The 12,798-nt window shown below is 35.7% G+C and overlaps 7 protein-coding genes across 7 annotated transcripts; 3 read left to right on the top strand and 4 right to left on the bottom strand. All coding sequences in view use genetic code 12, as the record gives it.

Moving 5' to 3' along the window:
• Window positions 1-57: 57 nt before the first annotated feature.
• Window positions 58-597, bottom strand: GPX3 (Gpx3p; the record flags this gene model as incomplete). The annotated part of the gene is made up of 1 exon (XM_067693794.1): window positions 58-597. One exon carries the CDS (start codon window positions 595-597, stop codon window positions 58-60), a length of 540 nt encoding a protein of 179 aa, XP_067546180.1.
• Window positions 598-1,620: 1,023 nt separating this feature from the next.
• Window positions 1,621-3,807, top strand: MDM34 (ERMES complex subunit; the record flags this gene model as incomplete). Its single annotated transcript, XM_067693793.1, has 1 exon — window positions 1,621-3,807. One exon carries the CDS (start codon window positions 1,621-1,623, stop codon window positions 3,805-3,807), a length of 2,187 nt encoding a protein of 728 aa, XP_067546179.1.
• Window positions 3,808-4,361: 554 nt separating this feature from the next.
• On the top strand, window positions 4,362-5,321 carry CHS7 (Chs7p; the record flags this gene model as incomplete). Its single annotated transcript, XM_067693792.1, has 1 exon — window positions 4,362-5,321. One exon carries the CDS (start codon window positions 4,362-4,364, stop codon window positions 5,319-5,321), a length of 960 nt encoding a protein of 319 aa, XP_067546178.1.
• Window positions 5,322-5,413: 92 nt separating this feature from the next.
• Window positions 5,414-6,601, bottom strand: I9W82_004694 (uncharacterized protein; the record flags this gene model as incomplete). The annotated part of the gene is made up of 1 exon (XM_067693791.1): window positions 5,414-6,601. One exon carries the CDS (start codon window positions 6,599-6,601, stop codon window positions 5,414-5,416), a length of 1,188 nt encoding a protein of 395 aa, XP_067546177.1.
• Window positions 6,602-7,519: 918 nt separating this feature from the next.
• I9W82_004693 (uncharacterized protein) lies at window positions 7,520-7,900 on the top strand (the record flags this gene model as incomplete). The annotated part of the gene is made up of 1 exon (XM_067693790.1): window positions 7,520-7,900. The coding sequence occupies one exon, from the start codon at window positions 7,520-7,522 to the stop codon at window positions 7,898-7,900; it is 381 nt and encodes a 126-aa protein (XP_067546176.1).
• A 375-nt stretch (window positions 7,901-8,275) lies between these two features.
• LYS22 (Lys22p) lies at window positions 8,276-9,559 on the bottom strand (the record flags this gene model as incomplete). The annotated part of the gene is made up of 1 exon (XM_067693789.1): window positions 8,276-9,559. The coding sequence occupies one exon, from the start codon at window positions 9,557-9,559 to the stop codon at window positions 8,276-8,278; it is 1,284 nt and encodes a 427-aa protein (XP_067546175.1).
• A 655-nt stretch (window positions 9,560-10,214) lies between these two features.
• Window positions 10,215-12,488, bottom strand: I9W82_004691 (uncharacterized protein; the record flags this gene model as incomplete). The annotated part of the gene is made up of 1 exon (XM_067693788.1): window positions 10,215-12,488. The coding sequence occupies one exon, from the start codon at window positions 12,486-12,488 to the stop codon at window positions 10,215-10,217; it is 2,274 nt and encodes a 757-aa protein (XP_067546174.1).
• Between the last annotated feature and the right edge of the window lie 310 nt (window positions 12,489-12,798).

Raw genomic sequence — 12,798 nt, 5'->3', positions numbered from 1 at the left:
AATACATCTATCAAGTATATTGGGGTATGTAGAGCACCCAACTGATCACCGTTCTTGTTAGCTACCCTCTTCTAACAATTGTTGTATCATCCCATCAAATTGATTAGGTGTAATCCAAGAATCAAATCTAGCCACAACGCGTCCCTTTCGATCAATAATAAACTTTTCGAAATTCCATCGTACACCTTTAAACCCAAACATGCCCCTTTTCTCATTTTTTAGAAACTGATATAACAATGATTCATCTTCACCATTGACTTTAATTTTCTTCATAATGGGGAACCCAACACCAAAATCACGTCGACAAGCTGAAGCTATCTTCTTGTCTGATTTAGGTTCTTGATTACCAAATTGGTTACAGGGGAATGCCAAGATTTCTAAACCTTGAGAGTGGTATTTGGAATAGAGTTGTTGTAGTTCGTGGTATTGAGGTGTGAATCCACATAGGCTTGCAACATTGACTATAAGGAGAACTTTGTTTTGGAATTGAGCAAAGTTGATAACGTTGTTTTCGGCGTCTGTAAGGGAGAAGCTGTAAATAGATGGTTTTGGTTCTCGTAGCGTTGCAGAGGATGTCGTTGTGGGAGACGTGGACATGGTATTGGGGCTCCGATATATCTTGTTGCGCGGCGCTAGGAGTGCAGTTAGATGGTTCTGTATGTTATACCAAAGGCTGAATTGCTTTGTTTTATGAGCTGTTGTTGTCTATTCAATTGATTGTCCTTCTATGGCTCTGCTTCCTCTTCCTTCTGATGGGTGCTGTTTTATTTTTTTCTGTTCTTGTGTCAATTTTGACATTGTGTCGTATTTCTAACATTTACGACATTGAATTTGCAAAGACACTGATTTCAACATTCGTAAAAGCAAAGGGAAGTGCAGAATAGTACAGACTAACCTACAGTGTAGCTATGATTCTATATTCTCGGAGTTTACAAGCTCAACATTGTCCTTATTCCCGGTGTCTATCTATCTATTGTCAGTCACAAAAAAGTTTTACATAAGGGACTTATGATGTAATGTTACATTTTGTATGAAAATTTTCATTTTGATCGCGTGATACGGAACTAAACGGATTAAAATTACCGATTCGGATTGAGCAAAAGAAACAGTTAGATGATGGGTAATTAAGCTTGGGGCGTGATACAGTGTCAGTGCGTACCTCACCTAGATGCATTTCATTTGGACCACTTTTGGAAAGATGTGGGGTCAATGCGTTTTATTCGGGTTTTAAGACCCCGCCGTAAAAGTAAGAAATGTTTTCGATTCCGTATTTATCCTGTATGTAATGTTAATTTAAATGTGGAGTGATTAAATGATCAGTGTCACAACTTGATACTTTACGACACGTCACACCACAAAAGAAACAAAAAAAAAAATTTTATCTTTTTAAAAAGGGAGAAGAAGAAGGAGAACTTAAATCATATCATTATAAACACAGACCAACCACTTTCTTATAGATCAACTAAAGATATTGATGTAAAATCATCATACTACCACTACTTTATAACTAAATACAACACAAACACATATTCCTTCATTTGTTTTTTTATATTCAAATCAAACAGAGAAAAAAATATATAACCACAACAATTACTAAGTCACACTAATCAACGCTACGAAATGTCTTTCAAAGTTAATTGGGACTCACTAGATACTGAGTCACTCTCTCACTGGACTAAGGACATTCTTACCAATGCATTAAATTCAGGAAAATCTCCCAATATCCTAGCATCAAACATCACTATTAAAGATTTGAATTTTGGTAAAGTTGCTCCTGATTTTGAAATTTTGGAAATTGGTGAATTGGGTAAAGACCGATTTAGAGGTATTTTTAAAATCAACTATCATGGAGATTTCCATTTGACTTTACACACACAAGTACAAGCTAATCCTATGAATATTTATTATTCAAATTCATTGGAAAAGGAGGTAAATTACGATGGTCTGTACAATAATAATAATAATAATAGTGGAACTGATGATGACGATGATAATTCATTTGTTACTCCACATTTTGTGATGGCTAATGAACAATTTGCTATACCGTTGGACCTTAAATTGTCAGATATAAAGATTAATGGGATTGGAATTATAGTATTTTCCAAGTCAAAGGGGTTGACACTTGTGTTTAGAAATGATCCGTTGGATTCTATCAAAGTTAGTTCAACTTTTGATACCGTTCAAGTCTTGGCTAATTTCTTGCAAAAACAAATTGAATCTCAAATTAGAGATTTATTTAGGGAGACTTTACCTACTTTGATTCATCAATTGTCATTGAAGTATCTTAGTCTTGATAATCATATGAATGAGTTCAAGAGTAAGTTGGCTGCCAATGCAACGCCAGCAGCAAACACTGCTACTACAATGGATGGCGATACTACTTTAGTATCTAGCTCCTCCTCCACTTATAAAATGTTGGAGAATGATGAAGATGTCTCCTTGGTATATTCAACAAAGCATTTGCAGAAAATTCTTGAATTGTTTAAATCTCGTGAAACAATGAGTATGAATATACCGAAATTCAAACATGTTATTCAAAGAACTCATATGGATAAGTTGGACAAAAATTATCCTAACTTATTAAACTCGTTGTCAGTTACTCATGGTGATGTGAGAAGCTATATTGCTTCAGTCCCCCAATCTTTGGTGTCAGGAAGTGGTCATTTTAGCAACAACAGTGGGTACAGCAGTACCAATAATACTGCCAACACTAACAACGGAATTCCAATTGATATATTGGTGGATGAATCATTTGGAGAAAAGGATAATTTATTAAAAGATATTTCGTCTATTCAAGCAACTAATTATTACAAGTATGCTAAAGATGCAACAATTAAACCAAAGAGAAGGGTGATCAAACTAGGAGGAAAGAAGAAGAATAAGAAAGATCAAAGTCAAGAGCTGAGTGGAGGTAGCCTCTTGTCATCTGAATCAATGACTCCTACGTCAGTTAGCTCCAACTCGACCTTGATTGATTTTGAAGGTGTCAATACTAATCACACCCCTTCGAAGAAGTCAGTTGTTGACAAATTCAAGACACCAGAGAAGCAAGTACACCAACTGCAAGATCAATTCCCACAACGTCCTAAATTACAACAAGTACAAAAATCGCCATACTCTTTGGAACATCCGACGCCCAAGAAATCACACAGTCATCATTACCTTCAAAGTACCAACAATCACCACAGCAGCCACTGTATCAATCACCACCATCATCATCCATCTTTCAACAATAGTGCCATTTACCAGGAAGTTATAAGATCGACACAATCCCCATCTTTGATTTATGATAAGGGTTTAGGAACAGCTAGTGCTGGAGCTGGTGTTGGTGTAGGATTAGGAAATACTGGATATTTCAACTTCGCACCACAGAGAACCATCAGTACATCGCCAATAAGAAGAACAAATAGTAATTTGGTTGGACTTGGTGTTAGTACCAGTGCTGAGGTTTCTAGTGACAATGAGAAGACTTTGCCTACATTGAAGGAAAAGAAGTCGATGAACCATCTTGATATTAGTAAAGTGAATCAGAGATTGGAGGAAAGTTTTAGTGTAAAGAAGGAAAAGGAAGAGCAACAGCAGAAGCAACAGCAGAAACAACAGCAGAAGCAACAGCAGAAGCAACAGCAGAAGCAACAGCAGCAACATAGTCGTCAAGAGGTGGATCTTGTTGATGAAAAGAGAAGAGGCAGATTGTCGAGAGATGATGCTTATGCAGGTGCTGCTGGAAACTTTCCACAGTTGGACATATTTGGACAGCCTGTTTTTAGTACTGCTCCACCTCCACCTTATTACTATCATCATTGATTGATTGATGGAAAGCGGAGTGAGTAATTGATGGTGTATTCGTTAACTTGTTTTATTTCATTTTGTATATATTTTGGTGTTTATATTATATATTTATGATTATTTATTACTACTATTTATGAACGACCGGTATCATGTAGTTTTCCCTTATTGCTAGATTAGCTTTTGATCCAGTTGGTTATGGCTTGTTATTGATATTCCAAATCGGGAAATGGTTATATACAGGTTTGAATCAGAAAGGAAAAAAAAAAAAAAAAAAATTTCTTTTTCTATTTTTATTTTTATTTTTTATTTTTATTTTTCTGAAAGGAGTTTTCTATTTCTATTTCTGAATATCACATCAAACGTCAGATCAACCCATCAACGTCAACCGCTTATAGTTGTCTTTTACACCTGTCAACCTGTTACATTGCATACCTAGCTCCTATAATTAGAGAGTATTTTACACATTCGCTACAATATCATAAAAAGGAGTCAGTCATCTAGCCGTTCGTTAATTTTTACCAAATTCATTACAAGGATCATACTATCACTAATAGATTATCACTAAAGCAATGTCATTTGGATCATTTGATGGTATATGCAACAAGACCTCGCTACCTTTATGCTCAGTAGTTGGTGCCGTCAATCAATCATCCTACTTTCAACGCGGTATCGTGCCACAATGTTATGCCCGTAGTGTTGAATTGGCAAACACGATGATTTTCCAAATCGGTAACGCGTTTGTCCATTTTGGTGGACTCATCATTATCTTGATTATAATTTTCAACATGAGAGCCAAATATACCGCTATTGGTCGTGCTGAGATGTTGAATTTGATGTATTGTTTACTTGGGTTGATTGTATCTAGTTTGATTGTTGATTGTGGTGTTGCTCCTCCTAGTTCGCCCACTTATCCTTATTTTGTCAGTTTACAAATTGGAATAGCTAGTGGTGTTGTTGTGTGTTTGCTATATAATGGATTACTTTGTTTTCAATTTTGGGAAGATGGGACAAGAAAATCATTAAATATAATGAGATGTGTTGTTGTTGTTTGGTTTGTTATCAATTTCATTATCAGTTTAATCACATTCAAACATTGGGATACTGCGTTAAATTTCCGCAAAACGACAACAATGTTTGTTTTCTCATATGTGTTGAATGCTATAATCCTTGCAGTTTACGTTGTGTCACAAATTATACTTGTCATATTTGCATTGAAATCATTATGGGCATTGGGTGCAATTCTTCTTGGATGTTTCTTTTTCATTGCTGGACAAATTTTGACTTATGTATTTTCAATGCAAATTTGTCAAGGTGCTTCGCATTATATTGATGGATTGTTTTTTGGAAGCTTGTGTAATGTGTTTACCATTATGATGATTTACAAGTATTGGGATATGATTACTGATGACGATTTGGAATTTAGTGTGGCTAATGTTGAACAAGTTGTTAATGAGTTTGGACCTAACAGTAATGGTGGTGTTGGTGTTCTTTATGACGATGAAAAGAGATCATCTAGTGTGTTTTACTAGACAAAGTGGATTTTGTGAATAAACGCACCATCTCATCAAAATAGTTGCAAAACATGTATTCTATATATTCTAAACTCTAATAATTTTACCTTTTATTTTGCAAATTTACCTTGCATTCTTCGCCATCGATATCTTAGCCAAGCGATAAGTTGCTCGTGTAATGTCAACGTTTGCAAAATCAAGTCATTTTTGGCTCTTTTAATATAACCAACAACGGCAACTTTATCCTGAATGTCAATTTTCCAAACAGACTTGATATGCTTAAATTGATATTCTTCATAAAACTGTCTATCAACTCTGACTTGTATATGACAGTCAATATCCTTATATGGCACCAACCTCGCAACTCTCTCAAAGTCCATCCTCCCAAATCCTAAATCAAGTTCTATGAGGTTCGGCATTTCACTGAGTAACAAACCAATGCCATTAGTAGTAGTATTGGAATCGAAATAGTGCAAAGAAAACACCTGCACATTGCTGATGTCAATTAAATCAGTGATCCATTCGATAGGAAAATCAGTGGGGCATTTTATACCCTTTGCTTCACTAGCATTATTTTCACCCAAACTCAAATATATTCTCAATTCTTTAGGGGCCAAAATCTTGTTCAGAAATGCATAGTGAGACTTCATTCGTATGAATTCATCTACACTTATAGTTATTTCCAAGTTTTCAATCCATTGCAAACGATATCGAGTAAATTTCATTATATTTGGTACCTCAACCTCATTACGAATGAACCAGCCATTGACCAACTCATTGTTGAATTGAATTTTTGGATCGGTCATAAAAATAGCATTTTTGCGGGTTAGAGGAAAATCCAAATAACAGTAATGAAGTCGTAATTGAACAAATTGTTTGTCATCACCGGTCCAAAGTCGTATGTCTAATAGTATTCCGAAATAATCTTGAAGTAAATGTTCAATTGCTTCAATGTCAAAAAACACATACTTCTTATAATATTCAGCTTTAATATGGTGTCCAGTTTTGATAAATATTTTGCGGCTAAATTTTCGACCAAATTTTTCAATACAATCTTTTGCACTCGTAAAGCATTCTCCATACTTTGTGAAACGTTTACCTGAGAGCGTTATTTTCAGTGGCCAATGCCCCTCAACAAATTGAAAGCCATATCCACTATCACCTAATATTTTAAACAGCTTTGCCTGGGGCATTAGATTTAGCCACGGAATAATAATGGCATTGGGGAGGTCTAAAAGGTGATCTTCAATGGGGAGGATCCTTACAAGGATTTCAATTGGTAAGTCGGAAAGGTGCATGACAGTTGGAGTGCACTAAGGGTGTCGCCAACCCTCAGCAATACGAAGTACGGGTTTTTATCTACTGGATTGTTGGTTGACTTTAAGGAAACTACAAGTACGGAACACAAAAAATGGAACGTTTTCTTTATCTCATGGGCAAGAAGCATTAATTGGTCTTTTTAAGTAGACCAGTATATAAGTTGTAGATGTGACTAGTTTTGAAAGAGCGTGTTTAAGTTCTTGAAGTGGACGTTGGGTAATATAAGTATCGAAGCAAGGAAAACGTCGGACTGAAGTGGGAAGCCCTTAGACAAGTGTGTAATGATGTGGTAGGCCCAGGTCCTAGTATATCTAGCATTTTCTATGATGAAATTGAGGCTTTTGTTGGCGGAAATAGATTTATCGAAAGTAAGATAACAAGTACTCTCTATGTAAACGTATCTTAGAACTTTTAGTGGATGTTGAGATGTTCCAGTTAGCCCATATGAATATACCTTGGACTTCAAGCTTTGTCATAGCAAAGATGCAATCTTTCGGACAACTGATATGTTTTCTTCGACACTCAGATGGAGGAGGAAGCTTGAATCTTAATTAACACACTCTCTGTGCTGGTTTAGTTAACCAATAAAGTTTTGGCAAAGCTTTACGGTGGCGCACAAAACAAGTAACTAACACAAAACTTTGATTTATAATACGTATATGCTTACGTAAATATTTTTACCCCTTAACTGTTACGTATAACATGTGGATACAAATATACTAACATATATACTAATATACTATATATATTGAGTAATTCCTTCTTTATTTCAGTGTAAATAATTGTATAATTTGAAGACACTCCTAGTTAAAGCAACTTTCCATATCAGACTTCCCCACGAAACTTATTTCTACAAACATCACAGTTACACACCCCCATCCAATTACGATCCAATCATGTCCAGAGAGAACAAGGCCAACTGTGGTGCAGAATTTACGTTGTCAAGCTTAATGCTGGGTGTGCATAACTTCTTGACTAACTCTACCCACAGGGATAGGTTCGAATTGTGTTTTTTAGTGGCTTTGGCATATTTCTGTTACAGAACCTTCAAGACAACAGTTAAAATGCTCGGATTGGACGAGGAAAGATGCTCGTGCAGAAGTGGATCTCCTTGTGATCACTGTGAATTGAAAAAGTTTAAAACTGAATTGAAAAAGTTTAAAACTGAATTTAAAGAACTTAGAACTGAATTTAAAGAACTTAGAACTGATTTTGAAGAGCTTAGAAATCAACTAATGAAATACATCCAACTTCCTTCCACCACCCAACTGAGCTAAATTTGTCATCCCTTGTGCAATCTTTGTCTTTGGTTTATTCATTATATGTAGGCCTCGGAATCCTTAATAGTCTCCTGTCTAGTTTATATAGTTCTTTAAGTTATTGCTACATAATTCACTATACCTAGTACCTTATTACAGGATACAACATTAAGTAACTCAGATGCTATGCAGCTTCCCAATTTAGAGAACCAGCAAGCGTCCAACCAATGATGAATGAAGTAGGTGACCCTTGTCAGTAGCAAATGTCGAGTCACAATGATGCATATGCGAGTAAACTACACCCAATGGCTTCTTTCATCCAGAATAATATATTTTGACTTAAATTTTATAAATAGAAACGAATTTGGGAAATACAAAATGCATACAAGTATACTAAACTTTTTGTCTTTTTGCGTCTGACTCCTCTTTGGCTTCCTCTTCAACAGAAACCACAGGCTCTTCTCCAACTTTGTCGGTTGGTTTCAAAGCAGGAGTACTTTGTTCTTGATGGAAATCTTTAATTATCGAATCAACGTCATCAATATTCAACTGTCTTACGTCTCCCAACAATTTAATCTTTGTAGTAACTTCTTTAACTTGATCATCAGTCAAGTTCAAATTCAATTGATCAACTCTTGATTTAATTGCATTCCATCCAGTTAACCTATTGGCAAAATGAATATACCTAGTCAATCCGAAATCACTTGGGTTTAAAATCTCATAAGTTGATGGGTTAGCCAAGATTGCTTTAGCATGAATACCAGCTTTATGAGTAAATGCACAGAATCCAGTGATTGGGTTATTGAAAGGTATGTTAACTTGTACTGCATCAGCAACTAAATTTTCCAAGTCTCTCAATTTATGCAATTTATATTTGGACAAAACATAATCACGATCAGCAGTAATCATTCTTGCCATTAATGCACCCAATGGGGTAATACCATTACGTTCACCAATACCCAATACTGAAACATCAATCAATTTGGCACCAGCTTCCAAAGCAGTGTATGCATTAGCAATAGCACAACCGGTATCATTATGGAAATGACATTCAATATCACAAGAAACAACCGATTTCAAAGTCTTGACCAATTCATAAACTTGTCTTGGGTTAGCACAACCAACAGTATCAGCAATACCAACTCTATTTACCCCAATTTTATCAACTGTACGGTAAATATTCAACAAATCAACAATATCAGACCTAAATGAATCTTCACTTGAAAATCGAATTTCAATTCCCTTTGATTTAACAAATTCAATAACTTCAATAGCACTTTGAGCAATATAATTCATATCTTTACCATGCGAAAATTTTCTCAAAAATTGTGAGGTTCCGATAACAACATCAACTCCATCAACACCTGTCTCCACGGCAACTCTAGCATCATCCATATGACATCTAATATGGGTCAATATCTTGGCTTTCAAGCCCAATTTACAGATAGCTTCACAATCTCTTCTACTTTGTTCAGAAGCCACTGGTGAAGTCAATTCGATATAATCAACTCCAAAATCATCCAATGCTTTAGCAATTTCAATCTTTTTCTCAGTCGAAAAGAAGGCATTGGCAAATTGTTCACCTTCTCTTAATGTACTTTCAATAACTTCGAACCGGCAAACGTTGGAAAGAAAGTCTGATGGATGTGGACCATACGGATTGGATGTTACTGACATTGTGATTTATGTGCGTGTGTAGAATGTAGAATGTATGTTTCTGTAAGTAAAAGAAAAGAAAAGGGAAATATAAAAGCTGAAAAATGTGAAAAATTTTTGAGTTGCTTATATATGTTTCCTATGGCTGTGAAAAAAAAAAAAAAAAAATTTAAAGAATAGAATTAGTCAGTGCAGAAGAAGAAGAAAAAAAAACTTCTATTATGAGTAATATATAAAAAAAAGAGAGAGAAAAGAAGTTAAACTCAATCAGTTGTTATTGTGCGTATGTGTGTCATTCTACTTTTCCTCGTATGTAAATTAAACCCCATAAACCCAAATGAGTTTTAGTTTTTTATTCCTTAACCGCGCATCCGATAAGAAAAAATTTTTTTTTGTGGTCACGTGGTAGCAGCTGGTTTTGTCAAATTGCCTTATCGTATTATGACTCATAATTTATTACTCATACAAAAGATATACATAATCTCTTACTCGCAAAATTTCGATGTCTCAAATAAATTTTTACGACACATATGCAAGCAACTTTACACGTGACTTTAACCCTCTTTAAATATGGATTAAAGAAATCCTACACAACGAATTGCTTCTTCATTATTTGTATGGTTCTATTTGCCTATGTGTGTTGCATTCTATAAAAATCCGTCCCAAGTATGGAGCCCTAACTCGACTTTTGAATATAAGATTCAACTTCTGGTGCATTGGTCATAATTTGTGTCAAAGTAAATGTTTGCAGGTTACCAATCGATTCTTCTTCAACCATTGCTTTCGTACTCAAAATCACCTTCTCCCCTTCACGTTGTACATAAATTGTATCAGAATAGCCAATGTGATTTTCTTCAAAGTTGATTGCTGGTAATTTCGAATATTTACCAAGTTTGAAAACTATTCGAAACTGCAGTATCATGTTATGTTCTAAATCCAAAAATTGTAACGACTCACAATCAAACTCACATGTTAGATTCAGAAGACAATTCCATGATATATCCAAACTCCTCAAATTTGGAAGATCTCTCACACATAATGGTATATGATCAAGCTCATTCTGTGCAAGACTGATAAATTCCACAGAAGCTGGGAACTTGATGTCTATACAAACAGCATTATTGCGGGCCAAGTCTATATCTTTCAAATGTGAATCTTGAGGAAATATGGCACTCACTTCATGCAAATGATTATAACTAAGGTTCAAACTTTCCACTGATGCAGGATACTGTACATCAATATGCTCATTCATTGCACAGTTAGTAAAGTCCACTGCTTCCACCGAAGATGGAAGTTTTACATCGTTCATTTTTAAGCCCATGTTCAACTTCAAATCCAACTTTTTTAGGTGCAAAGGCTCACCCTCTAAAGTAGAGGAAAGATCAATCTCCTTCAATTTATTCTCATCCAATAAAAGAACTTTCAAAGTCGGTGGAATATCAATTCTGCAAAACGAGGTCAATTTGGTACACAGCGCATTGAGCAATTGCAAACTCTTGGGAAATTTTACATCATCTAAGGTCTTCAACATGTTGCCAGTTATATCCAATGATTCCAAACTTTCAGGAAATGGAACCCTCGCTATTGATGTCAACCCAGAATATGAAATGTTTAAAGATTTTAAAGATTTCGGAAACGTCACATCATCATACGACTTCATATTCATGTTGGACAAGTCCAACTCCACCAACAAATCTGGGAAGGTGATTTCTTCACCTAATTTAACCATGGATAAATTAAGTGATGTTAGCCAAGTGAATCTGGAAAAATCAGCAGCGTCAAGATAAATCGTTTGACGAAGACTTTCAATGGAAATGCTACGCATTTTCAGAGGCAAAGCCTCAACCAAGGATGTGACATTTGTAAACTCCCCACCAGATATGTTTATCTCCTCCAACAGCGAGGGAAACGTACAAGCATCACGTGAGAGATAATTTCTAAGCACCTTTATTGACAATTTTTTCAAGTTTGGAAGGCATGACCAATTCAAGTGCCTTCGCCCCAGTCTTGACCAGTTTCTTAAACACGAAATTGAAAATGATCCACGGTCAACCAACGCACTGAAAATTGGACCGCTAACGTCCGTAAAGTCACTCGAATCGGCTGGAATCCACTCAAATTCTCTCACCGTGGTTGTGAGATGATGTATGATTCTCCTCGTTACTCTGGCAGCCGATTCTGATTCACAACACACTCCAGATAGACTTAGATATTCCAATTGGGGTAAAGAGGTTGGAGTTTTGCTTGAGCACGCGGCGATGTTCATATCACTAATATGCAAAACTTTTAATGAGGAGGGAAGTTGATCAAGATCAAGACTCATTCCAGACCCCAGTGATTTATATACCGACAAACGTTCAAGTTTTGTATCTCTTAAACTGTTGAACTCATTGCCTAGATAGTCACCAATATCTGCATACTTCAATGAGGGGAATTGAATGTCTATTTTGCTCAAGCTATTGACTTCCATACCAAATTGGATACCTTCCACCGAACTACGGAGATGTGAAATATTCTTCATAGCCTCCTCAGTGCTAAAAGTGCCAGTTTTCGAAAGATCAATAAACAACTTTACTGACGTATCTAGTCTCAACCGGGAAATTAACCAGTTCAACAGCCCTGTATCAGCTAACGACTCTAGCATATATGAAATTACCAATGTACTTGACAACTTATGCCGAGTACAGTACTCATACAACATGAGAAAATCATCTGGTGTATTTAACAACAATTGCTCTCTTTTGTCAAATATTGTGTCATAATAATAATAGTAATCGAAATACAGTTCAAGTTGTTCTGGTTTCAAGATTCGATTGTTATACTGGAAAATTTTACCTTGAATGACGTTATTGATGGAATTCTTCAACTTGGGGAACTCATCGAGTAGTTTGTTCTCTGGCAGTAGAAGCTGTAAATTGTTTTCAATTCCAATATAAGATACAATCTTCATCCATACCTCTAATGGTAGATGGTCAATGTGGGTCATCAATGAGACTTGCGTGAGTGGCAGCACGCATTGACGGGATACAAATCCTCCTTAGTAAGAGCTTGATCAACTGGGTTTGTCCATACACTGTAACGGCTTGTGTGCCTTGTAATGTGCTGATTTTCGACTTTGGTGTTGTAAAAATTGTGAGGTTTTATTTGAAGGATCGCGTTTTGCAGAAATATGCAAGTGTTTTCTACACTATTATCGTCGTTTTTAAAAATACACAGGATTTCAATCTTTTTGAAACTGATTCCTTCTACTTACATGTTTG

Source organism: Candida metapsilosis (genome assembly GCF_017655625.1).
Source record: "Candida metapsilosis strain BP57 chromosome Unknown scaffold7, whole genome shotgun sequence".
NCBI classification, from domain to species: Eukaryota; Fungi; Ascomycota; class Pichiomycetes; order Serinales; family Debaryomycetaceae; genus Lodderomyces; species Lodderomyces metapsilosis.
Note: the sequence above shows the minus strand (reverse complement) of the source record. Positions and strands in the feature narration are given on the sequence as shown.